This window comes from Cynara cardunculus (genome assembly GCF_001531365.2).
Source record: "Cynara cardunculus var. scolymus isolate 2C chromosome LG 13, CcrdV1, whole genome shotgun sequence".
Lineage (NCBI taxonomy): Eukaryota > Viridiplantae > Streptophyta > Magnoliopsida > Asterales > Asteraceae > Cynara > Cynara cardunculus.
This window is the reverse complement of record NC_037540.1, coordinates 40,600,215-40,624,655: the sequence shown is the minus strand read 5'-3', so window position 1 is coordinate 40,624,655 and position 24,441 is coordinate 40,600,215. Positions and strand designations below refer to the sequence as shown.

Genomic DNA, 24,441 nt, shown 5'->3' with positions numbered 1-24,441 from the left:
TCCTTTGCTGACTATCTCTCTCGTTCGGGCCCTCGATCTGAATACCACCACTCGTCGACCGCCACTAACCGAACACAACACATACCCACGAACGACCCTCTCACCTCCCTCCTTCGCCGACTCTCAGTCACCCCAAATCCACCTGATTCTCCTTGTTCGGTGTCCCCCCAAACCGAACACAACACACACCCACAAACCCTCTCTCACCTTTACATCGATCTCTCTCTACGCTGCACACACCGATTTTAAAATTGGTTCCTCTCTTACTTTTGGCGAGCCCTCCCTCACATCGATCCATCCCTAGCTATTCGGCACCCTCCTTCGTCCCATCTAACCTCGTCGCTACCCCATCGGAAAGGCATGGGAGTGAAAGGGGAAAAGAGGGAAAGGGTAAAAGGGGAACAAATGGTTTAATAAAGGGCTGAATACAAGAGACATCACTTTCCTAGCTGAGCAATTCAGCCCATGGCTAGCCGAATAAGCCCATACCGAACAGCTGGATATGGCTGTACGAATAAGTCATATCCTTTATACAACTCATTAAGCTCCTACCGAACAGCCCCTAACTCCTATTTTGACTTTTTGTCATAACATGCCAAAAGTTGAAGTGGGCTATGGGGCTGTTCGGATTGTTTTTTGTTAAAACCTGTATGGATATAGTTGTCTGTATATTAACAGATAAGTTGTTGTTCGGTTGTTGTTCTGAATAAATCGTCTGAATGTCAGAAATGCCATATAAGCTCTTGATTTCCAGATTAAGCCATAACCAAACAATCATTTATGGCTCAGCGAATAAGCTATACAGTCCAATAAGCCACAACCGAACAGAATGTCTCTTTTGCTCAATTTGTTTAAATTTTGATGTTTTTGGGTTTTTTAATAAATAATTTTTGAAAATTATTATTTTTAAATTTATTTATTTATCTATTAATATTTTTTTTAAGGTTAAATAAAACCATCAAAAACACTAACTAAAAGGGGAACAGAAATGAGGGAGAATAGTTAAAGAGGACAGCAACCAACGGAGGGACTGAAAACCGAGCATAAAAGCTAAAACATGACGGTAAAAATAATGAAGAAACAAAGACCGAAACTCATTCTCACCAACGAAAGATCAAAGTCTAAGAGAAATTCTTGTAATGGAAACACATAGGCCTTTCCAAAAACACTCACGAACCAACTCTATATGTCGAGTAGAGATGGTCAAATGGGCCCGTCCCAACCCGGGACCAGCGGAGGACCTGGATCGGGACCGACTTTGGACCAGCCTAGGCGGGGACTGATTGGGACCGGTTTGGGACCGCCGGTTATAGTTTTCATCCAAAAACAAAGTTTAGCCCGGCAGGGACCTGCCCGATTTCTTTTCAGAAAAAATTTATTTTTAAATGAATTTCTAGCTTTCTAAGTGTATTTGATTGAAAATCAAATTACGAATTTACAGTAAAATATATATATATATATATATATATATATTTTAAGTGTATTGATTGAAAATCAATTATAAAACTATAATAAAACGTAATTTTTAAGTATATTTGATTGAAAACCAATTATAAAACTACGATAAAACATATTTTTAAGTGTATTTGATTGACCTAATTAGATATTTTAAAGTGTATTATAAAATCATTAAAGCATTTTTAAAATTTTATCAAAATTTTTTTTTAAAAATATCTATATATAAAAAAGAAAATGTTTTTTTAATATAGGACCAGTTTCGACCTGGCCCGAGACCCGTTACCGTAACTAGTTACAAGTACCTTTAATCGAACCTTAGTATTTTAGACGGGACCGAGACCGGTCCAAGAAAATCCTAAAAACAGTAACCGGTTCGTAACCGCCGGTCCATAACCGGTTACTACCGATCCAGGTCGGTTACGGTCTTGAGCCGGTCTCGGTTTCGGGCCTCCGTCAGTTACGGACCGAACCGGTTACGTTTGGCCATCTCTAGTTTCAGCCTATGACCGATTTAGGTCCGGCCCGGCCCAACCCAGCCCCATACCGGTTTTTGGCCATATCTATCATCGAGACCTTGATCTCGACATCAATCCGCCCAAAAAATCTTGAATTCTTTGGCTCATTTATAAATCCAATGAAATGTTGAAGCTCAAATCAATAAACTTATCCATGGTTTTTACAAGTCAAACATTTGTTTTTTGAATTATCCTATTTATAAAATTAAAAAATAATAAGATTAATAACTACAGATTTCACATCATTTATAACTACCAGTAGTTTAGAAGGATACTCGTACAATACAATGAGATACATTTCGATTTTAATGTTTTATTTTATTCTCTGTTTTTGTCGATGTTATAAAACGATTTTATGTGGTTTTAAAAAAGCGATAACATTTTTATTTTTGAATAAAATATGAATTTGAAGATATCTTAAAATTTTGAAAAAAATATATATTAGTATCAAAATAACTACTTAAAATTCTCGTTTTTTTATAATTTCTTTAATTCAATTTTTTTATTATAATTTAATTTAGACTTACTACTTATTTTTGGTTTAATAATACAAATTTAAAAAAAAACAATAATTACAAATTATATTTTATTTTTTTATATTTAAAATAAGATGTTTATCTTTATTTGATTATGTTTATTTATTATTAATTACACGAATTGAAACATGAAACTTTAATAAATTGTATTTACGTACAATTTAATTGTAATCTTAAATTTTAAGTAATGTGCATCAATAAACAATATTTCGCACATAAAAAATAATTTTTAAAAGTTTTTATCAATTATTTATATAATTAAAATGATTTGGAGTATCTACCAACCCTTTGTTTTGAAGCAATTTTTATTTTATTTTTATTTTATATTTGTTAAGATCTCATTATAAAACGTAATATTTTTTAATTAATTATAGTGTTCGACAGTTTATTCCAACGACGCCATAAAATCCATGTAAGCATTCTTTACCATAACTATATGATCGGAAAGATAAACGAGTGTAATCACAAGGGTGGTACCTGATTGGTTTGAGCTTGGATTCAAAGATCAAAAGTATCAGGAGGTCTCAAGTTCAAATCCAATGAGAAATAAAAATCTCCTTGTGGCCACGGAGGTTCAAATGCAGTGACTCCGGGCTATCTGCAAAGCAAGTGGTTGTCCTGGGATTAGTCGGCTCGCATAGTAGGTTGGATATCCAGGTTAATTAAAAAAAAGATAAACGAGTGTGACGTTAAGCAGGTGTTCATGGTGTTTAAAACGACTCAAACCTGAAACTTGATTATCAAATAAGCATCATATTCAATACTGAATTGACCAGAGTATAAAGTGATTGTCAATGAATAATCAACGTCATAGAACTATTTGTTAACATCAGTGCTGTAAAATCGTTGTCATCCAGAACCAATGAAACATCCTTGGATGTCAATTTTTATGGTACCAGTATATAAATAAAGACAAAACTGTACATATATTAAGAATTTCTGATATCGTTTTGATCAGATATTGATTTTTGTCAAGCATAAAATATTTCTGATATACCAGGTATTTATTTCAGTACATAAACTGATTCAGATGTTTGTCAATCATCCAAGACGTCATATTCGGTATTGAATTGAATGAAGTGTATGCTGGCAGTCAATGAATAATCAGCGTCATAAAATTACGTCTTAACATCAATAACGTAAAATTGTTGTCACCCGAAAACAATGAGACGTATCCGTAGCTAAAATCTATGGACGTCAATTGTACGATGCCAATTCATCAGTAAAGACAGATTCATATTTATATTGTTTCTTTAATATTAAATTTCAGTGATGATTGTTGAGATCGTAATTGTATTATTTGATGATGAGTCTCAGTTAATTACAAATTCATCGGTTGAAATCCAATGGATTTAGGTGGATTCGATCCGATCCAATCATCCATTGGATGTTGGATTTTGTCATCAAATTCGATCCGATTAACATTGTACATCCGATATGATCTAAATCCAATGGATCATTGGGTATAATCGGTTCCATCCATTGAATTTTATTATTAGTTATTCATTGGTTTGGATTGGATTCGTCCAATATTTTGATCCAATTCTCAACCAATTATTCATATATTTTCTTAAGTTATTAAAAAAATGTATATAAATATCAACAAAAAAAATATCTTGGAATGTTAATAATTATATATAGTTATTAATTGGATATTAGCTTGATGATAATTGGATGGTCGTTGGATTGGACCGGTTAGGTTTTATTGGATGATGGACTACCATCCAAGAATCGACTGATCCGATTTGGATGTTGAAATTTTGGATCCGATCTGATTCGACTACAATTGGATATCCGATTATGGTTGGTCAGTTGTAACTGGATCAGTCGGTTAAAATTGGATCGTATGATTTTCTACACTCCTCTAGTTATAACACCACGGCGGTTATAGGAAGGGACGACATTCGGGTGTTTTGGCAAACCACAATTGTTATCTTGTATTTCTGAAACTATAAGGATGAAAAGTGTTATAACTGACAAACCATAGGGACTAAATTTGTAATTTACTCCAAAACAAATTTTGGGATCACCCACCAAAATCCAAAATATACCATTTTTTGTTTTTTTTTTTGGTATACTTTTCATACAATGAATCACGATTGTGATGGAATGTGAACAATAATATCATTAACATGGACAAATCTTGAAACTTAAATTAAAATTATCTGGTTGTATTTTTTTAATTTAATTTATTACTGAATCAGATATTATCCGTTTTGTTTGTATCTGAATTAATATGGTTGGATGGTCATCGGATGATTAATTGAACCGATAATTGGATGTTGATCGGTTCGGTTTTGGTCAATTCTAGACTGTCATCCAAGAACCGACTTATCCAAATTGGATGTTGAAATTTTCAATCTGATCTCATCCAATTATGGTCGGTCGGTTCTAATTGAATCATACGGTTCTAATTAGATCAGTTGATTTTCTGCACACTCCTAATAAAGGTTACCTCTCCTTGATTTTAACGATTTTAATTGTTTTTATTTTCCCAAATCTCTGTGTATTTTAAGTTAATTACATGTATGCCACTTCTATATTGACCCTAGAATTTTTGATCTAATGTTTGTAAAGGTGTTCTCTAGTTTTTCATTTATAACATGTTTATCAAAATTAGTCGTTTTTTAAAGTAATAGAAAAACTCGATTTGGTCCTAAATTTGGGTGGGTTTGATGCATAAACAAGACGAAAAAGAAGGGGACAAGACAAGACATATGAGAGTGAAATATGCAGGTAAAAGAATAGAGCAGGTTTCAGAGCTGTAATTTGAGTCGCGTACAGTTTAGTAATTTATCCATCTTTTCTCAGATCTTTTGTTTCATCTATTTTAGTGGGTTATCAAAACGCATTGTAAAAATATCAAAAGGAAGCAACTCGATTCTAGTATCGAACTCGAGAATTATCGGTTCGAACCCTTTTTAGTCCAAACTCCTTAGGATTCCAATTCACTAATGAACCAAAATACTTTGGATCAACTTACAAGTTACCAACCAGGGGGTGTTTAAAATTTCGAGCATTTAACAAACTAATCGAACTCGATTTTGTCGATCTCAGACTCACTAGTTTTCGAGCTCAAGCCAGGCCATAAATATTCGTATATAAACATTATTAAACTCGAGCTAATAAAAGTCAACTGATCTCGAGTTCTAGCCCATAAACAGGCTTGAAGATCCAAAATCATTCGAGCATTGAGGTCGAGCTAGAATGTTGAAAAAAAATATCTGGAACTAAGCTCGAGCACTATTTTGAGAAGAAAAAAAAAACCATTCGAGCTCGAGTCTTGATATTTCTCAAGCCAGGCTAGAACCACCCATTGCTCAGCACGTTAACATCCCTACTTACAAGTAACAACCCATGTTCCTCTACCCATGCAGCAATGAACGTAAAATTATGAACCAAACAAACCCAGTATACCTCATCCAAAGCTAGGTTATGGGAAGAGTAAGATGTACCTACCTGATCGTAGTTGTTTCATCGAATACCCACGGATTGTGCATAGTGTGTAAAAGTTGCCGGAAAAGAACAAAAAAACATAGGAGAAAGACCGTTCAAATCGCAGTTATTGACAATTCATACGAAAGAGACACACAGCAAAGGATTCATCTCTGTAACTATGGGTAAAAACATTTCAAGTAAACACCTGAATACATGCATGAAGTCGATAAGAGATAAATTTCAAATTCTGCTAGTTATTTACACAACAATTGTTGTAGAAAACAAACAGTTTGAAACGTCCATCCTTCGGAAGCAAAACCTCGTTCATGATCGAATCACCACATCCGCAATTAACTGACAGAAAAACAACCAAACAAAATGATCGAAATCGCAACAAAAAGAAACAAAAGGGAAACGACATTCAAATCCTATATGAAACACTTGAATAATTCAAATCTTAGGCCATGCTTGACAACCATAAGCTAGCTTGGTTAGCCATAAGCAAGCTCACATGGGCTTTTTTTTTTTCCTTTTCCAACTATACCCCTTACTTTCTTTCTCCAATTAAATGTTCAACATGTCCTATTAAGTCATTTTACATTGATTTACCAACTTATCAGCTAGCTTGTTAGGCCATGTTTGGCAACCATAAGCTAGCTTTTTGAAAAGCCATGTCTAGTAGCGTTTCAATAGGCTTAAAAAGGGTTTTTCCATTTTTTTTCCTTTCAATCATGCCACTTCAATTTTTCCAATAAATGCTTCAACATGTCCTTTTAAGTCATTTTACATTAGCATCCAACTTATTAGCTACCCTTTAACAAGCATAACTAGTTTATCAGCTAGTAGTAGGACATTATAAGCATTATATACATTAATAAAAGTAGCAAACATATGATTTCAGACAGATTGCTATGGAACAAAGGAAAACTGACCTTAACGTTGCGACCGCTGCTGACAGTCAGGGAGGGAGGGCGCCTGGAGAAACTTTTATTGAGCAGAGCAGATGAAATGCAACCCCATTTATAAGACCGGTTGTTAAGATATGTTTCCAAAAGCTTTTTCGGATACAATGTACAAAATTCGGTTAGTTTCAAATGAAAACTCATGACAAATCAAACGATCCCTGTCCTTCACTGATAGCATAGAGGAGTTGCTTGTGCATGATCTCCTGTAACAATTTAACCACTTGTTAGACCCAGCCAAAATAAGTATCCAAACCAAGGGTCTGTTGTTAGCAGCTTAATGAGACTCGCAGCTTATACGGGGCCAACTATATGTAACTGTTTGGTAGTGGCTTAATGATATAGGAAGTGGCTTATCCAGTAAGCTTCTAGAGAGAAGCTTTATGCAGAAAGCCAAGGTTTTTTCCAAACCTACCCCTCCTAATTAAAAAACATGCTCCTTCCATCAATGTAAAACCTTCCCAAACAAAAACTTTCTCAATCTATACAAACAGATTAATCTAAACAGATAGCTTTATCCACACGACTTGATGAAAAACCAACCAAATAGTAAGTGAACCAAAAATCAAGTCATGAATAACAATGTAACAGGTTTTCTACTGTCCTGTCATGTCCGTCGTACCAAACGCACCCATAGTGGTTTATACTCCATCCCGAGAAATTTATGCCGATTTCCATCTTGAGGTATCTTATGATAATTGCAACATTTTCATCATTGGCAAGTTTTAAAGTTACAATTACGTATTTGCACATTGCCATCTTTTCAATTACTCAATGATATTCATCTGGTTCACAAGTTTCCATACTTTTGTTTGTACTTTGGACATATGACAAATAGCCACACACAAAATTATGACAAATCAAACATTCCGATTTTCGTGTGACACAGAGTGGTATCTATGGTGGTGCCATAGTGGTATCCTAATGGGAAAACTCAAAAACATCAGGCCAAATTTGTACTCAAAATAGGATATTGTACCTTGGTGGAGTAAGGAGGAAGCTTTAAGTAATTAGCACATGTCATCACACTCGGCAAGTCATCATCAGCAGGTTCCGACAATCCAGCTGCATTGGTTGCAGTATTACTGGCTGTTGAAGAAAGCTGTACCAAAAGGCGAGGTTATAAGCACCTTTACCCGAAAGTTGGATAATAATAATAATAATAATGACAAACAGACCATCGGTAAGACATATACCTTTCTCACAATTGTCAACTTAGGATTCAACACTGCCAAACCACCAGGAGGCAGCCGAGGTGCACCAGTGACAAATTGACAGAATGCCCTTTGCTGTTCCGAGTTGAATTCTCCCATTATCTCAAGTAACTAAATAAGTGTGGACAACAAATTTCATGATAAGTTTTCTCCTAAATGCCAGTGTATAACAGATGGAATCCAAAATGGATGAAGGGTTTACTTACATTAACCACTGCAGGGCTCTTGGAAGTATATCCATGATCAAACTTTATGTGTTCCGCAAGTTTGTCAGCCTGCAGTAGTAAAAAAGTTAAAAAAAACACATTCTTCCATGGAACATTCAGATTTAACCATGACAAGTGGACCAGAAAGACATGAATTTTACCTCCCATAAGTCTCTGTGGCCACAAAGCAAATAATCCAATTCATTTGGAGAGAATATTTGCAGAGCCAAAACGTCAAAGACCTGATGGTTGAAATGTAATTTACAAGTAAGATCTTGTATGTATGTTAAAAGACATAGTATAAAAGTAGCTATGTTGAATCTGTAACAACAAAATCTTATTTTCTTTTCACACAATATACATTAGTAGAAATAGAAATTAAAAGACACAAGAAAGAAAAGAGATGCATAATAAGAATCGTCATTTCTTTTTACATATGAGAAACCAATATAAAGGCTGTAGGTCAAGTTGCCTACAAGATAACTAATCGAACACGATATAAATAGATTATAAGCAGGCTTCAGATATTTGCAAACCAATCACGCACTAAAACAGTAGGCAAGAACACGTAAAAAAACATACAAGAATTACAAAATTAACCAACCCTGTCAAAACTATGAATAATAAGCAGAGATGGTAATGTTCAAATGGGATGGTTTACAAAAAGAAAATGAGCACACACGATTACCTAGGGCATTAATACAAGACACTAATGCTATTGACTTTCAGATATGAGACTTGAAGAAGCAAAATGAAATGTAAGTAACAAAGAACAAGCAAGTGGACCTGATTGAAACCGGCTCTGAATGCGTCCATTTGGCGCATGATACCAGTCTTGACAGTAGCGGCAACTACAAGCGAAACGTACTCCTCCAAATTGTCTATAGTGACCTGTAAAAAAACCCAAAAAAACATATGAATAAACCAAGCACAAAAGTTATGTTTATGATGCAAAAAGGTCATTAGGTAAAAGGATGCATAAGTACATCTTCATCGCCTGGTTTTAGAACAAAATCAGGATAGCCGGGAAGTGTGAAGTCCAAACAGAGATCTTCAATTGGAGCCCCTCGAAATTTTAAGTCATGTATTTCATTGCGGTCATGCCCAGGCATCGACTCTAGGTATTGTTTCCGACAAACAAGGGCTTGCAACTCTTGCAATGTCTTACCCAGTTCAGCATCAAAAGAAGAAACATCATGTAAATCAAGCTCCTGCAAGGAAGGAAAGGTGCATATCTCAGGCAAAACAACAGAACAGAGTATAGTGAAGTTACAAAGATTGCAATATCCGGACTCTCAAGAAAACTAAACAAACAACTTACTTGTCCAAGCACAAGCTTGTAGAATGCAGTTGAAAGGGGCAGGTCCAAAAGCCGCCCATCTTGAAGAGCCTTTGCCATTACACAACCAAGGAGTCTGAAATACTCGATCACCTTGGCAAACTGGCCACCACCAGAAGAATCAGCAGCAACGGGCCAAGGACTTGGGAACAACCCAAGGGGTGCTATGATAAAGTTGCCGGCACCTCTGCCAGAAGCAGGCCCAGAATCATTTGTTTTCCCATCTTTCTTCCCTTCGGGTTCAACTTCCATTGCCATGCTGACATCCAAAGAATTAGATCTCCACATTCTCAGGTCAGCCCTTTGAAGATCATGACTTAAAAGAGTATAGAACTCCAAAGTAGGACCCAGTCCAGTGCCAACTTCACCAAAATATTCTACTTCTAGAACAGCCTTTTGGCTTGAATACATCTCCATGACTTTTGTAGCAGAATCCAAAATACGATTTCGGGAAACACGGACTTTCTGCCGCGGTAATGGTCCAACCCTCAACTCTCTCTCATTCATAGATCCATGGCCATCTGCACCTTGCTGCTGCTGAAGGCGATGTAATGCACGAGACAACCCGAAAGCAGTTGAATAGAAATACTGGCGCCTAGTTTCAAAAGGAAACAAGAATGGGCATGCTTTCGTCAGCTGATAACACCATGATGGAAGACTACCACTGCAAAGTGCAAGCACGTCTCGAATCTGCCCAGACAATTTTGGAGTCAATTTACTATTGATGAACTCATCAGCAGGAACCCTAGGACCAGTAACATTCAATTCATTTAGACTTGAGAATTTTCCTTCAGAGAAGCTGTCGATAACTGCCTGGACACGTAAACGTGGTGCAAGCTGATTTAAACCCTCTAATACACGTAGTAGAGCTAATATATTGTAAGCAGGATTATTCTTTTCCAAATCACAAGGAAGTTCCCCTTGCAAAAGGCTATCTAAAAGAGACATTTGATGCATAGGCGAGTCTGCATTGGAATTCGAGGTAGACCCAGCTTTGGATGATCTAGTTGTTTTTGCTGAGTTTACGTTCCCAACTGATGTCCTATCGCTTTGGCTGTCTGCTCTATGGTAGGTGACCGTGTAGATATCACTCCATAGTCTGCTACCATCGCTAGATACAAAGTCACTGCTGTTATACCTCTCATCATCAACCTCATCCAGGACAAGGTGTTGCTGAACAGCTTGATAGATGGTTAAATGTCTGTTGAGTTGCTTACCACCTGAAGAAAAAATCAGTCTGGGAGAATCATTGGAGCCAAAGAGGGCCTGCCCATGACGATCTCTACCTCCCCCAATACCCCTACCATTTGCTGATGCAAGCCCAGCCATGGCAGCAGCAGCAAATGACATTGCACCTCTTGAACCGAACGAATTTCCACCCCTAAACTCTGTGGAGTCTGAGCCCTGAGCTGGAGTTCCTTTGCTGCTAGAACCACAAGCTGGATTTGTCTGGCTATCACTTGTTGCAGGACCGGCAGGACTATCCTCAGCAGAGTCGGGCAATTTAACATCGTGAACATATGGCATGTAAACTGCACCTGAATCACCCCTAAGCACCTACAAACATGAAAAAGAAATCATGCATTAGGAAGAACATGTACATGATAGGATTGTGAAAGATAATAAAAAGTTATCAATGAAGTTGGCAATAATTTTCCTTCAAATTCAAGTTCTATTTATGAGATCAATAAATGTGCCATCAAAAGTCACCATAGCCACAGAAATCACCATCCATTTCAATATCAAAATCTTAATTCAAAACACATAGGAGGTCCGTCTGTCTCCTCCTTATGCTCTAACTAAGATCCTTAGTAGTCTCTCTCCCTTTAAAAATGTCATGAAGTTCCCCAACACTCCCCTATTTATTGCCATTGAACAACTTGCATAACCCCCTGTAATTTTTCTGACCTCATAACTTTTCGGTTCTCATCCTTGAAAAGCATTTGATGTGACTATGACCCTAGTTACCATTTACTTTGTTTTACCAACTTTAGCATGCCTTTCTCCTTGTGTTCCTTCTTTCACATGACTTCTAGCTTCTCTTCCTGATTTCTTAGCTTTTGTTTTCGCAAGTTTATATCTATACGTCCTCTTTACACTCTTACATAGCCTCTCTCATTCTCCTCAATAGCCTTATGTACCTCCTTCCCTTCAAATGCACTCATGTCCGTTGCAAATATTAGCAGCCTCACACAGCTAATTCAATGCCATTTTTAACAGGTTGATCATTGATAACACTTAAATTCTCTCCTTTCAGATCTGACAGCCTCACTAGACGGTTCCGGCACTCAGTCTAACATCATCCCTAATATGGATGTCCAACTAAAAGCCTACATCTATGTATTATGAATTCTCTCTCTTCAAATTCAATACTATGCACTCCCCATGCATGCACGACAACTGGCCCCCTTACCTTGTTAGAAGAAAAGCTATATGGCTACAGTTTTGACCACTTCTAAAGGTAGATAGATAAGAGGCATTCCTGAAGAAGTGTTTACGATCCTCAAATTGCAAGTTATTGCAAAACTCATAAACAGCTCTTGATTCTTAAGACCACGCAAAAACTTCTATAAATTATCTTAGAGCCTCCATGATCTCTACTTACATTGTAATACCTGCACCATTCCAGTCCTATCTTTCCATGAATGCAAAAAGGTAAAACTAGTGCTCTTGGTCTTCCATCATTCATCAACCATTTAGTTTCTTATGCAATATTCATTCTCCTACTTAGCACATTAACTAGCTCCCTCATCCTCACCGTTAACAAATCTACATTCCAACTATCCAAAGACAACACCTTTAAAATGAATGAGGGTATTTATTGTGCTGGCATGGACTTGACAGACACCCCTCAGGGGAGTTGGAAGATCAAGATGGTAAATTGCTACTTATTTCTATATCCCATCCAAACACTTAAAATACATCTTGGTCACAGCAACTTCAAGCTATTGAATTCGATATGCAAAATGAAAAATTGGAATAGAACATTGAAAAACAATTACCAATGCATTATCATGATCGTCATCATCATCCTCAGATATTTCATCATCTTCAATTACCAATGCATCATCAATTTCGACAAGTGATATATCTACATCCTCGTCCTACAGTGTAGACGAAAGAATACTGAGAATATTAGCAACAAATGATAAAAGACAATAGGCTAATAGGAAAAGGGAAAATATAAGGCAAAGCAAAGCAAATAAGATCAAAGGTATCTTACAAGAACAAGCAGCAAGCCGAAAACAAAATGAAAATAAAAACGCAAGACATGAAACCAGAAAGGTTAGATATTCGAATTATTCTGCATAAGGTAAGTTTCAGTTAACAAAAAAGGTCATCAAGGCATAAAGGGATCAAGACCTTTCTCCTTGAACTGTTTATGGGTCCTTTAGTCCTAACACCTTTCTCCTTGACTATCATGAGATGAAGACCCTAATAAGAGTGAGTTTGAACGCACCATCTAAATGTTGAATGTTGATGTCCTCTTAAAATTCCACTTCATATATATCAGGAAAGGGGACAGCACAACCCCTCCCATCAGGACACTATGGTACAACCACCAGAAGGAGAATCAAAAACCAATCTCAAATCACTTTACCTTCAGGTTTGCCTCACACCCAACATTTTCACCACTTGCACTGTTGTTTTCACCACGTAAGAAAAAAAAAAGAGAAAAACTAGTGCTGGAAAACCTATGTAAGAGTGTCAAATAGCAGATGGAAGGAGTATCACATTATCTCAAGTAACCGAAAAGGCCAAAATCATTTCCCACCTCTACTTATCATGTCTCTTCATAGTTTCAGTTTACATCAATGTTTTCTCTCATAATAATCGTTCTTCACTTGATTCATCGAATTTTTTGTCAAGTAAAATTCTCCAAAGCATCCATCTAAACATGTGTCAGCACTTGCTTAATCCAATCCGTTTAGATTAACAATATAGGTGCTCCACTGTCCAAAATTTCAAGACCCTAATTCAATCTGAAGTTTTTACATCATAGAAAAAACTGAAGCCTGAAACCGTTGTATTTTGTTCGACCGATATTAGTGTACACTCTAAAACTATCTATCATTGATGTCAAGATATGAAATTTATAAAATGAAGAGCAACCCTCCCACCCAAAAGAAAATTGTAAACTGTCAAATTAGTATTTGCTTCATTCAACCCAAGGGCAGTTTAGGTCATTAGTTGATATCGAGCAGTCCTTTAAAATACTCGTTGCATCCACTGATTTGATATAGGACACAGCACAGGATGCATACATAAACACATAATACTCTCAAGTGTCAACAATATGACAGGGCGTCCATTAATATTGACGAGGGCCATAGGAATAGACCAATAAAGTTATGTTCATAAGATAATCATAAAAATAATTGTGATTGTATACATCTGAAATTAGTCAGAGACATGTATTTGATTGCATATATACCCACAAATTATTAGGTCCTATTCATCTAAGCTATTTAACAATATCATTTTGTCGTCTCCGTTTGTGATTCAAAGAAAATGAAAATGTAATCCTGGATCGATCGATCTGATGTGATGAGGAATGAAGATGAGGCGCGGAAAAAGAAGAAAAGAGAAAGTTGGAACAAACGAGTGGCTTACTATTTATAAGGTTATTATGAATTACATGGTAATTGTGATATTTAGTAGTTAATAATAACATGAATTTGGAATTTTAAAGCAAAGCACACATCATTAGATGGTTTCAAGAGAAAAGAAAAGAAGACATTTTAACCAACAACATGCAATTTCAAATCATTGACCGCAACATCATCAAGGAAACACTTGTATTAAACATGGTTCGAATATGCAAATAACATCTAAAAATATTAAGTTCCAACATTAACATGTACGAAGCATACCTCAGATGTAGATTCATTATCAACAGATTTCATCGAAGTGTCTTTATCAGAAGCACCCCTTCTTCGAGCAGCATTTCTTGTATGGGGTCCTCTCCCCTCATCTTGAGCTGGCTTCAAGACAGCCTTCCCCTTCCCCTTTGAAGAGCTTGCATTTTTCTCTACTGGTGTGTCCTTTCCAGCTGAGTTCCCTATATTAATTGATGATCTGGATCTTGTGGAGTGACGACGGGTAGCTGAAGGAGTCGAAGAAGGTGATGAAGCGCTACCTCCTAGAGGTGCATTCCCAGAGTCTGAGTTCCCGACAGAAGCAGAAGGCTTATGGCTAGATTCGCTGCGTTGAACCCGGGGCCAGAGGAAGTCTTCAACAGCTGCCAAGCTCGCTAAAGGATCGATGAGGAGAACATTTGACGAATAATCACGAAGAGATTTTTCACCATGCGCTCTGCACAAGCGCAGTTTGAATGACCGAGGCGATGCACTCAGACCAGAAGAGAGGCGTGCATTTCCAGTAGAGGATCTAGAACTGTGGCTCAGCATTACTGGAAAACGCTCTAATGAGGTCAACGCATTTTGAAGCTTCTGAACTAGAACACTCATGGGGGCCAATTTTGATTCATCGAAGTCGGAGGGAAGGGCAACTGCTATTAACGCCTTGTATCTTCTAATGGCTTGTTGACGCAGCTTAGGCAAATTCGCTTCTGCCACTCTTTCCTTGGAAAAGCATCCACAAGACAAGTAGTTCAGCAAAGCATCAACAACACCACTTCCAATGAACTCAAATGTGGAGACACCATCCCCTTTGCTTAGCTCCGCTAGCATCTCAGTTATCACTCTTAACAAGTTCTCTTCCTTGCTAGGTGAAAAATCAACAAGCCGGGGTACAGAAGCTTTAGACTTCCCCTTGGACATTATCTTATGCTCATCTGCAGAAGCGCCCAACTTTGTGCAAAGATTCTTCAAATGTAGAAGATCATCGGTAACCCCAACTTCAGCAGCTCCAGGAACTGAAGGGAAGTATTTATCTTTGAAAGCCTTTGCACTTGCACTCACCGCCATCCGGAGACTAGAATTGACAGTAGGAACTTCAACAGAATTAGGAGGTGAACCAACAGCAGGGACCGAGTTTTTGTGATCTTCAGCAGAAGGTATATCTGCATTAGAAGTCCCAATCCGTCGTCGATAGCGTCGAGAACGTGAGGATGATCCAGGTGTAGAATCATTATCCTTTTCAGTTGATAATGGTTGGGAAAGAGCACTCCCAGATGACCCAGCCAAAATCAGTGTATCTACAGCATGAACCACCCCCTCTCTCACAAACAGCTTGGAGAAAGTCTCAGGAAGCTTTTCCATTAGGATATCTGCAATTTGAAGAGAAGGCAATAGGACTTGTGGGTCTTTCCATGCCAAAACTCCCGCCAAAAAACTGGGGACAGATTAAAGCATAAACATTAGAATATCTACGTGATTCAATGAAACCAGCACATCATAGATCTGTCCATAAGAGAGATACCTTGATATATTTGTAACACCAAGTAGAGACTGGATCATATCTGCTGTGCTGAAGTACATCAATTTCTCAATAACCGAGAGACATTTGTGACGCACAGGTTCATTCACGCTTGACCCATACATCTGCAAGACAAAAGATGTCCATTTGTTAAGTAAATGGTTGCACAGACAATGAACCATCTGAGTTCTCTTCAAAACTAACCTGAATTAGAACAGGAAGAAGGTCCATCCCAAACTGCTGCAAAAGCTCAGGTTGCTCAGTCAATAATTTCTCTCGGCCCGAGATCTCTGGTGTACCACCACTATTGTCTTCTTGCTTGCCAGAACCGCCAACAGGTGACTTCTTTGAAAGAGACCCTTTGACAAATAAGCTAGTACTGGCAGGAAGAGAGATGATTCCTTGAGGCAATGGAGGAAGAAGCTCGTTTGTCAAATTCACAATCTCAAATATCTGCAAAAGAAACAGACAAATTGGTCAAAAATCTTTTGAAGTCCCTACTATTGTCAATATAAATGAAGAGTTAAAGCTGTTTGTTTCTTTGATGGTAACCACTGAAATCAGAATGTAATTCTGAATCAAAGAAGTGTCTGAACAGTGAGATGTTGATAGCGTTTAATCTCTAAGGATCAAAAACATCTGCATAGATGAATCTTCAAAATCCTATGATACTATGTAAATGTGTAGAACGGATATGTACAGCTGAGATATCTACTCAACTTGCTGGTTACTTTTTAAGACTTAAATAATTTGGATCCTAAACAATTTCCCTGAAAGTTGCAAGAGATGCTATTAACTAGATAAGAAACTGATTTGGCAAATTCTGCAATTATCAATCTTTTCCTTAATTGCAACTCTTCAAGTTACAAACACCAACAACTCCCTAGAAACCTTCAGAACAGTCCCTTCCATTCCCCCCCCCCCCCCCGGCAAACTACTGCTACAACAACTTAATCTAACAACAATATGTCTTCCATTTTTACAACTTAATCTAACAACAATATGTCTTCCATTTTTACAGCTTAATCTAACAACTTAATCTAAAGGGCCTTTTAGAATTTAAATGGCCATTTATCACAGGTAGAATCACTAAAGAAAATAGCATAAATGCAAATAAACTGCAAAGTAATGACTAAATATAAAACTCAATCAGCATCCCAATAATGAGAGCATAAACAAAGTAATAGTATTTTGCATGGGGTAAGGAGAAAACAGGATATAAAGAAGTATTACCTGCTCTGGTGGCCTACTCAAGGCAGGTGATACAGACATGGTTGCAGCAAGCCCAGAAGATGATAATATATCTTTGAGAATGCCACTAATCCCAAGAAGCAGCAAAGTCTTTGATCCTAAAGGAGAGCCACTTGCACAGGTTGAAAGCAATCGAATTAAGCCCTGCCAACCTCTGTGTTAAGTGACGCAACCTTGAAAAAGCAAGTCTATTCAAATAAACATAAGCAATACCGTATATGTAGATGGGCTGAGAGATGCCTGTCCACCTCCAGAACTGCTGGTTGAAATGAGTGAGGCAGCTTGTGTAACCAGCCCATGGTTGCAAAGCTCATCCTGCTTATCAGATGATGCGGCAAATGCCTCTACGATTCGAGTCAAGCAAACTGATGCATGCTCCAAAACCTAAAAAGAGAATATTATTCCAAGAATCAATCAGAAGCAAGTGAACATATAATTAGTTAACGAATCTTGAATGCTTGGTTTTGGTCCTCACCTTGGCGTCATGATACTGAAGAAGATTTGTCAACAAAGGAACGGCTTCCATGACAAAATCAGCTGCATCAGGTGGTAGTTTCTTGCACATATTTGCAGCAGTAGATAATGCTACACGCTAACAAATAAATCGCATGGGGGTAAGAATTAGATATACTTCAAACCATATTCAGTTTTTCCATATAACTAACATTATGATTAAAAGGGTACCTGGACTCCTGTAGAGAAGAAGTCATAATACGAAAGCACTGCCATTAGTGCGCCTGCCCGCAAGCATGCAGTTGGGTGCTCCTGAGATATCTTCTTAAGAGCTTGCAAGGACTGTTGCAAGAATGGTAAGCATCAATATTACTACCATGATCGATGCTTCAAAAAATTTAGCAAAGATATCGATATTAATTATAAGACATCAGCAAAAAATAATATAGAACATTCATAGCCTAATTTCTGCAGCTACTTGCTACTATCAAGTCCACTTAGAGTTGCTCACATACACAGTTCAAGATTTGTTATAAATGGATGATCAATCTGACCCGACATATTTTCAGCGACTGTTTTTCAACCCAAAAAATGAGATCCATTCAAGAACTGGGGAATGGATGGCCTAAATATTGTGACCCAATTCAAATTGGGCCACCAAGTCGACTAGGGTTTAGGGTTAGCAAGCCTACGACACCTTCTATCATGTTTTTCATTAAGATTGCACGACATAGATTACATTGATCGAACAACCCAAATATATGTGTTCTTGTGTTTGATTTTTGCTTATTTTTGTTCTTCACAGTTTTCCTGTATGCGACAACAATCCATTGTTCCCTTTTTTATATGGACGGACCTACTATAGGGCATACAGTGGCACGTGCCTCCGTATTATTTCTCCGTTGAAGGGTAAAAAAATTAGGTTCGTGAAAGCTACAACCGTATAATTTGATGTCTGCTACCGTATGTATTTTAAAACTACAATGAGAACAAGTTTTATTTGGTAGAGTTGGTTTGCAAGGCTTTATTCCACCCCAGACTCAAGTTCGAATTTCGTTAGTGTCATTTTCTTAGTCAAATGGTGCCCACCGTTTAGAAAAATTTCTGGGTCCCCCCCTTGCCAAGCCATTTTACCTAGCCTCCATAAGTAATAGAAGTATTCATGGTATATATAGAAAGAATGTCAGCTTAAACACCGCATCACTCTTAACTTCCATAAGTAAAGTAATAAAAAGTATTTAGATAGTAAGTTGGCACCTGTTCAGCCAAGTCCATGTACTCGATCGTAAGCAATCTAGCAACAAAGCAAGAAACCGCACCATAATGCACAACTGCAGCGCATGAAGACGGTAGCACATCACATAAATGTGTGAGTGCCCTAGCTGCAAGCAACATAATATCAGGATTGCTCTCATGGTTAAGCAAACCAACAAGCACAGGCACAAAAGAATCAACCGAGAAAGTGCTTAGTGAATCCTCGGTTCCTATAATAAGCATGTAACACAACTGAGTTAACGCCTCAACTTGCTTTCCTTCTTCCCCATCAGCTCGTAAACCGGAAAGAATCTTCTTTAGCCGTCCATTCTGATGAGATGAGGAAACAGACGCCATTGCTGATGACGGGAGCAGGTCATCCAAACCTGCACCTAGTTTCCTTAACAAACCCTGAAATGCACTGCTGGCAGAAGTCAAATTCTGATGTAACATCCCCACACCGCCACCATCGCTGTCATTATCCTCATCATCCTCATCATCAGCTCCGCCACGGTCTTTATCAAGTCCTAAATTGTTGTCTCTGTTATTAACTCTATCTCTATGCCTAACCCTAACTTCATTCTCTTTCTCTTTGCCTTTATCCAGATTATCCTTGTCCAGTCCCACATTCGGGTTATTCATGTTCTTCCCACTGCGACGGGTACGACCCGACCCGGACCCAGACCCGGAAGCGAACGGCTCGTTTGTGTTGGTATCCATGTTAGAAGCGCGTGAACGAGTACAGACTGATTGAACAACGACGTTGGAAGCTGCGGCGGCGGCTGCTGGGGAGGCAGAGGAGGTGGTTGAAGAGAGACGAGTGCGTTTGTTGGAACGAGTGGTGGGACCGCCGGACGATGAAGAAGATGGGGCTGATGAGGTGGCCTCCGCCCTCTTCCGGCTACGAGTTTCCATACAAAACCCCAAACCCACCTTTCGAATCAACGATCAACGACGATCGAAGAAACAACAAATACTTATCATCATCGTCCTCTTCCGCGTATAATCCCTCACACAGTACCTGGTTTTACCCCCCAAAAAAAGGCCCAATTTCCACCAAATCAGACAAACCCTCAAAAAATCAATTTGATAAATCAAGAAAACTTTTGTTTCTTAACTTGGTGTAACCCGATTGATTGCAAAGAAAGGGTATAGAAAGATGAATTTTATGGGGAAAGTAGAATCAATCCACAGAGAGAACTAAAGGAAAACCCTAATCGAGAGGTTGCAGTTGTGTTATATGTATATGCATATAACTCTTCTTTTAAAGAGTGCATATGGACATGTTTATGTTCATGTGTTAAAATGTCTTTTTCTTTTCCTTCCCTTTTTTTCCCCTAAAATTATTTAACTTTATAAATCTTTATTTAAATATATATCTATATTATTTGAAACAACTTATGTTATTCTATAAAAGCATTTATCAATTTATTATAAGTCAAAAGGATTTAACTTCTTTAAAAATTTCTTATTACCGGTTTAGCACCGGTATAAGTTGGTGTTTATTACCGGTACCACACCGGAATAAGTTGATTTTATAAGCAATCTCAAACATCTCATATATTATAAAGCATTTGACAAAAAATGGCGTAAGTACAACTTATTAAAGTTCTATTTTTTAATTCGTGTAACTAAATGCAGATAAACATAATCAAAATACAGGATAAATATCTTATTTTAAACATAAAAAATCTTAAATATAATTAGGATAATCATTGAGTTTTAACAGAATACTTAATGATTATAATTATCAAAAAATTATATTGTTAAACCTAAATTAAATTACTTCGTTATGTTAAATTAAATTATAAATAAAAAAATTAATTAAAGAAATTACAAATAATTAAAAATTTTAAATAGTTAATTTGATACTAATATCGATATATTTTTGCCAATTTTTATGATATCTTCAAACTTATATTTTATTCAAAAATAAAAGAATCATCGCATTCTCAAAACTATATAAAACTGTATTATATTGACATAGATAAAGAATAAAATGAAACATTGAAATCGAGATGTGTCTCGATGCATCGCACGAGTACCCTTCTAGTGTATATATATATATATATATATATATTGATTGGTAAGAGAGACGGTAACAGAACATTTGTATAAGGCGTATAAACAAAAACGAAAGTAGACAACGCCTAAACACAAAGTAACGAACCGAAAAAGAAAGAAAATACCAAACGAAAGACTAAGCCAAGGTAACTTTTAGATCAACCGAGAGGCCTACAACACCAATCCGTCCATAAAATATTAAAGCTTTTAGTACGATTTGCTAACTAACGATACGAAAAAATTTGGATATCGAAAGCTAAATCAGTTAGAGGAGGTAGTCGATCAAAGAACACCATTTTTTTACGATAACCCCAGATCACGTAAAAGGAAACCTGAAGAACCATGTGCCGAACCACAAGGGTGGTGTCTAATTGGAAAGAGGAAGATCAACAGCAGAGGCCAAAACCGTGTTAGACAATATGAAGAACGAACACCGTTTGGGCAAAGGGAGTGACGAGGGGGAGCGATACCGTTGTTTGCAAAGGGTTTTAATGGCGTAGGGTTTGGGCGCGATAAAACTGATTTAGGTTTATTTTACTTTAAAACAATCGTAGTCTGTTACAAGTAGTTTTTTTTTAAATAAATAGCGTTTGTTGTATTTTATGTCGGCATAAAACATAACAGGTGAATATTATTTCAACTTGGTTGTGGGTTGTGTTATGCAGTTATACGTAATAATTAATACGTCGAATAATTACAAAATTCCAAAAACGATACTTGATTTAAGCATAACTTAAATTCTTCTTCGAGCTTTTGTTGAATTACGTAGTTTTCCTTGTAACGAAGATACAAAAAGCGTCAACACGAATGATAGAAAAGGGTAATCCTTTTGTCATTTACGCTTTAGAGGGGTTCAGCCATAAATGTTTTCCATGTTCAAAACGTTTCGTCCAACAAACGTAACTCTTAAGGTGTGCATATAGACAAAGAGAACGTGATTCCAGAGTGAACGGTGTTTGTAGGTTATACTGCAAACGTGTGATACATCAAAACAAAAACGACGACATAATTTAACATAAATACATGAACGTCAAATAAGGTAGGCGACATGTCTCTACAAAAGCGGAAGGTTTGTGAATTGGGCATAATATCTGGATTTGAATTTTGGTAACTGGATATGAAAAATAAACATGCTTAACTGACGTTTTATTATGAAGTGTGTAATAAATGTTTTTTGTATGGGGGGTCCTCGACCCCTTGGCAGTGAATGACGAACGTGCGACGGCAATATCTATATATAAGACAACTTCTGCCCCTCGTGTCATACGATTCAGTATCAGTTCTTTTAAATGCGTCTACTTGTTTTACTCTATTTAAAGAAAACAGTTCCTATATTATTTTCGACCCATTACTCTATATGTCATATTATATTGTACATTTTATTTATTGTGTGAAAATGATACAACGTGTATGTATTTGGCGTTCGTGTGATACAGGATATAGTGTCTATATGTGCAAATCGACCACAATTCAAAGACCTAACACCACCATGCTAATCTAGTACGAGAAATAGTCAGCCATGCTCGAGTGTGGTGGTTGACTCTAACCTCGTGTATTCGGTTGATCATATTAAAAAGTAACTGATCGTGTTTCACATAGGATACAGTTAGTAACTAATACGTTTGATATAAACACCAATCAAACTCGTCACCTTGTAATGTTGTACAGGGTTTTTCAGCCATTCGGACCTCAAAAACATCGTTGTTCTACTTGTAGCGATTTTTTGTTTTTGTGTTTATTTCGAACTTGTTTGGTCTTCGACTCAGTCTTCAGACGTGCTTGTTAGTCGCCTAGGGTTTTTCTTTGTCCCTATATAAACACCCAGAAGGTGTTACGTTTAATTTTATTTTATTTTTATCTTACTCATTGAGAATTCGTATATGATTTTCTTGAGTTTATCGCTAGTAAACTTTTATTGGATTGAATGTTTGTTAATCCTACGTGTTTCTCGTTACATCAATAAAACAAAACCAGTGTATTGAAAGCTCTGTAAACCATCCTTTTTACGGGCATCTACAAATACATGATTCAACAAATAATCAGTTTTCATACAGTTGTTATATTTCTTCTCAAAGATAGCAATATACGATTACCTCATTGTATAACTGCATAAAAGTTTAATACACGATGGCATTTTCCTTATATGATTGTTTTTTTTTATTAACCTGGATATCCAACCCGCCATGTGAGCCGACTAATCCCAGGGCGACCACCTGCTTTGCAGATAGCCTGGAGTCACCGCATTTGAACCTCCGTGGCCACAAGAGGATTTTTATTCCTCCTTGGATTTGGACTTGGGACCTCCTGGTACTTTTTGACCTTTGAAGTCAAGCTCAAACCAATCAGGCACCACCCTTGTGGTTTAGTCGGTTACCGAAGAATCCATGAACATATAATGGATATGAGGCGAGCATACATGCACACACACACATATACATATACATACATATATATATATATATAGAGAGAGAGAGAGAGAGAGAGAGAGAGTTAGGATCGTGTAAAATTCAATTGATATTTGATAGTTATTTCGTAGACTGTAAATGCAAATAGTTGTTTAAAGAAAAAACGTTACCATAAACACAAATCTATACCCGAGAACTCGATTACCGACGAGTGTTTTATCTCATATTCTTTCGGTATCAACATAAATGTCAAAAATGGATGATACTTCATTGTCTTTTTATATATTAAAAGCAGGTTTTAAAGTCTATTTTTTTCCGACTATTATCATATTCAATAATCAATGCACTTGACGTTTTAGATCGTTATGTTTTGCATTTAAAAATCAACCGCGTTAAGTGAAAACAATTCTTCATTTTATAATTCAGTTTGTCGACGATAATCTATAAAATTTTCAATCGATTAATTTATTTAACAATAAACAGTCAAATTTAATCAACTATATAAGTTATAAAACAAGTAGTGTACAAGGTTTTCAATATGTATCCTTTTAAAAATAATTAATTAAATTTTTTTGATGAGTTGTTATAAATAAATTACTAAATTACCTTTTTATCTTATTTAAAAAATATTATTAAATATATCAAATGAGTAGTTCATATTATATCTCACGGTTATCACAAACTATGTAGTTTAGTTAGGCCGTTATATATATATAATATTTATATATATAGACAAAATCATCTATTATATTTAAATTTCCTTAATTATCTCATTCATTTTCTGGTTTCATTTAGGTTATATGTCATTTTTATAAATATATCATCTGAAAACTAAAATCAGTAGTTTTGGAAAAAAAAATTTATCATTGTTTTACTTCCATTTCATTTCATTTCAATTCTAAAAAAGTTTAAAAAACACGAGTTTTTTTTTTTAAATTCATTCATTTCCCCCACTTTCATCGTAA

General features: G+C 36.6%; 1 protein-coding gene across 4 annotated transcripts; it reads right to left on the bottom strand.

The window, feature by feature from the left end:
* Positions 1-6,054: 6,054 nt before the first annotated feature.
* Positions 6,055-20,231, bottom strand: LOC112524436 (E3 ubiquitin-protein ligase UPL3-like). 4 transcript variants are annotated; one of them, XM_025134243.1, is made up of 19 exons: positions 19,209-19,296; positions 19,011-19,135; positions 17,985-18,095; positions 17,776-17,892; positions 17,514-17,684; positions 17,283-17,444; positions 16,254-16,502; positions 16,053-16,174; positions 14,543-15,965; positions 12,671-12,772; positions 9,651-11,225; positions 9,316-9,540; positions 9,116-9,220; positions 8,491-8,571; positions 8,330-8,398; positions 8,106-8,234; positions 7,889-8,011; positions 6,880-7,115; positions 6,055-6,301 (listed from the first exon to the last, which is right to left on the bottom strand). In XM_025134243.1, the coding sequence occupies exons 2-18, from the start codon at positions 19,026-19,028 to the stop codon at positions 7,050-7,052; spliced, it is 4,848 nt and encodes a 1,615-aa protein (XP_024990011.1). In that variant the 5' UTR covers positions 19,029-19,135; positions 19,209-19,296; the 3' UTR covers positions 6,055-6,301; positions 6,880-7,049. The 4 variants fall into 4 exon arrangements, with proteins under 4 accessions (XP_024990011.1, XP_024990008.1, XP_024990009.1 ...); XM_025134240.1 differs by having other exon boundaries at positions 19,011-20,231; XM_025134241.1 differs by lacking the exon at positions 12,671-12,772 and having other exon boundaries at positions 19,011-20,231.
* Positions 20,232-24,441: the final 4,210 nt, after the last annotated feature.

Bases quoted from the DNA above. Each gene is read 5' to 3' on its own strand.
- LOC112524436 (XM_025134240.1), bottom strand. From the start codon at position 19,922: ATGGAAACTCGTAGCCGGAAGAGGGCGGAGGCCACCTCATCAGCCCCA. The intron at 16,503-17,282 runs GTAATACTTCTT...TTTCTTTTGCAG, and splicing joins TGAGTAGGCCACCAGAGCAG to ATATTTGAGATTGTGAATTT. The intron at 11,226-12,670 runs GTAATTGTTTTT...TCATGTTTGTAG, and splicing joins ACGATCATGATAATGCATTG to GTGCTTAGGGGTGATTCAGG.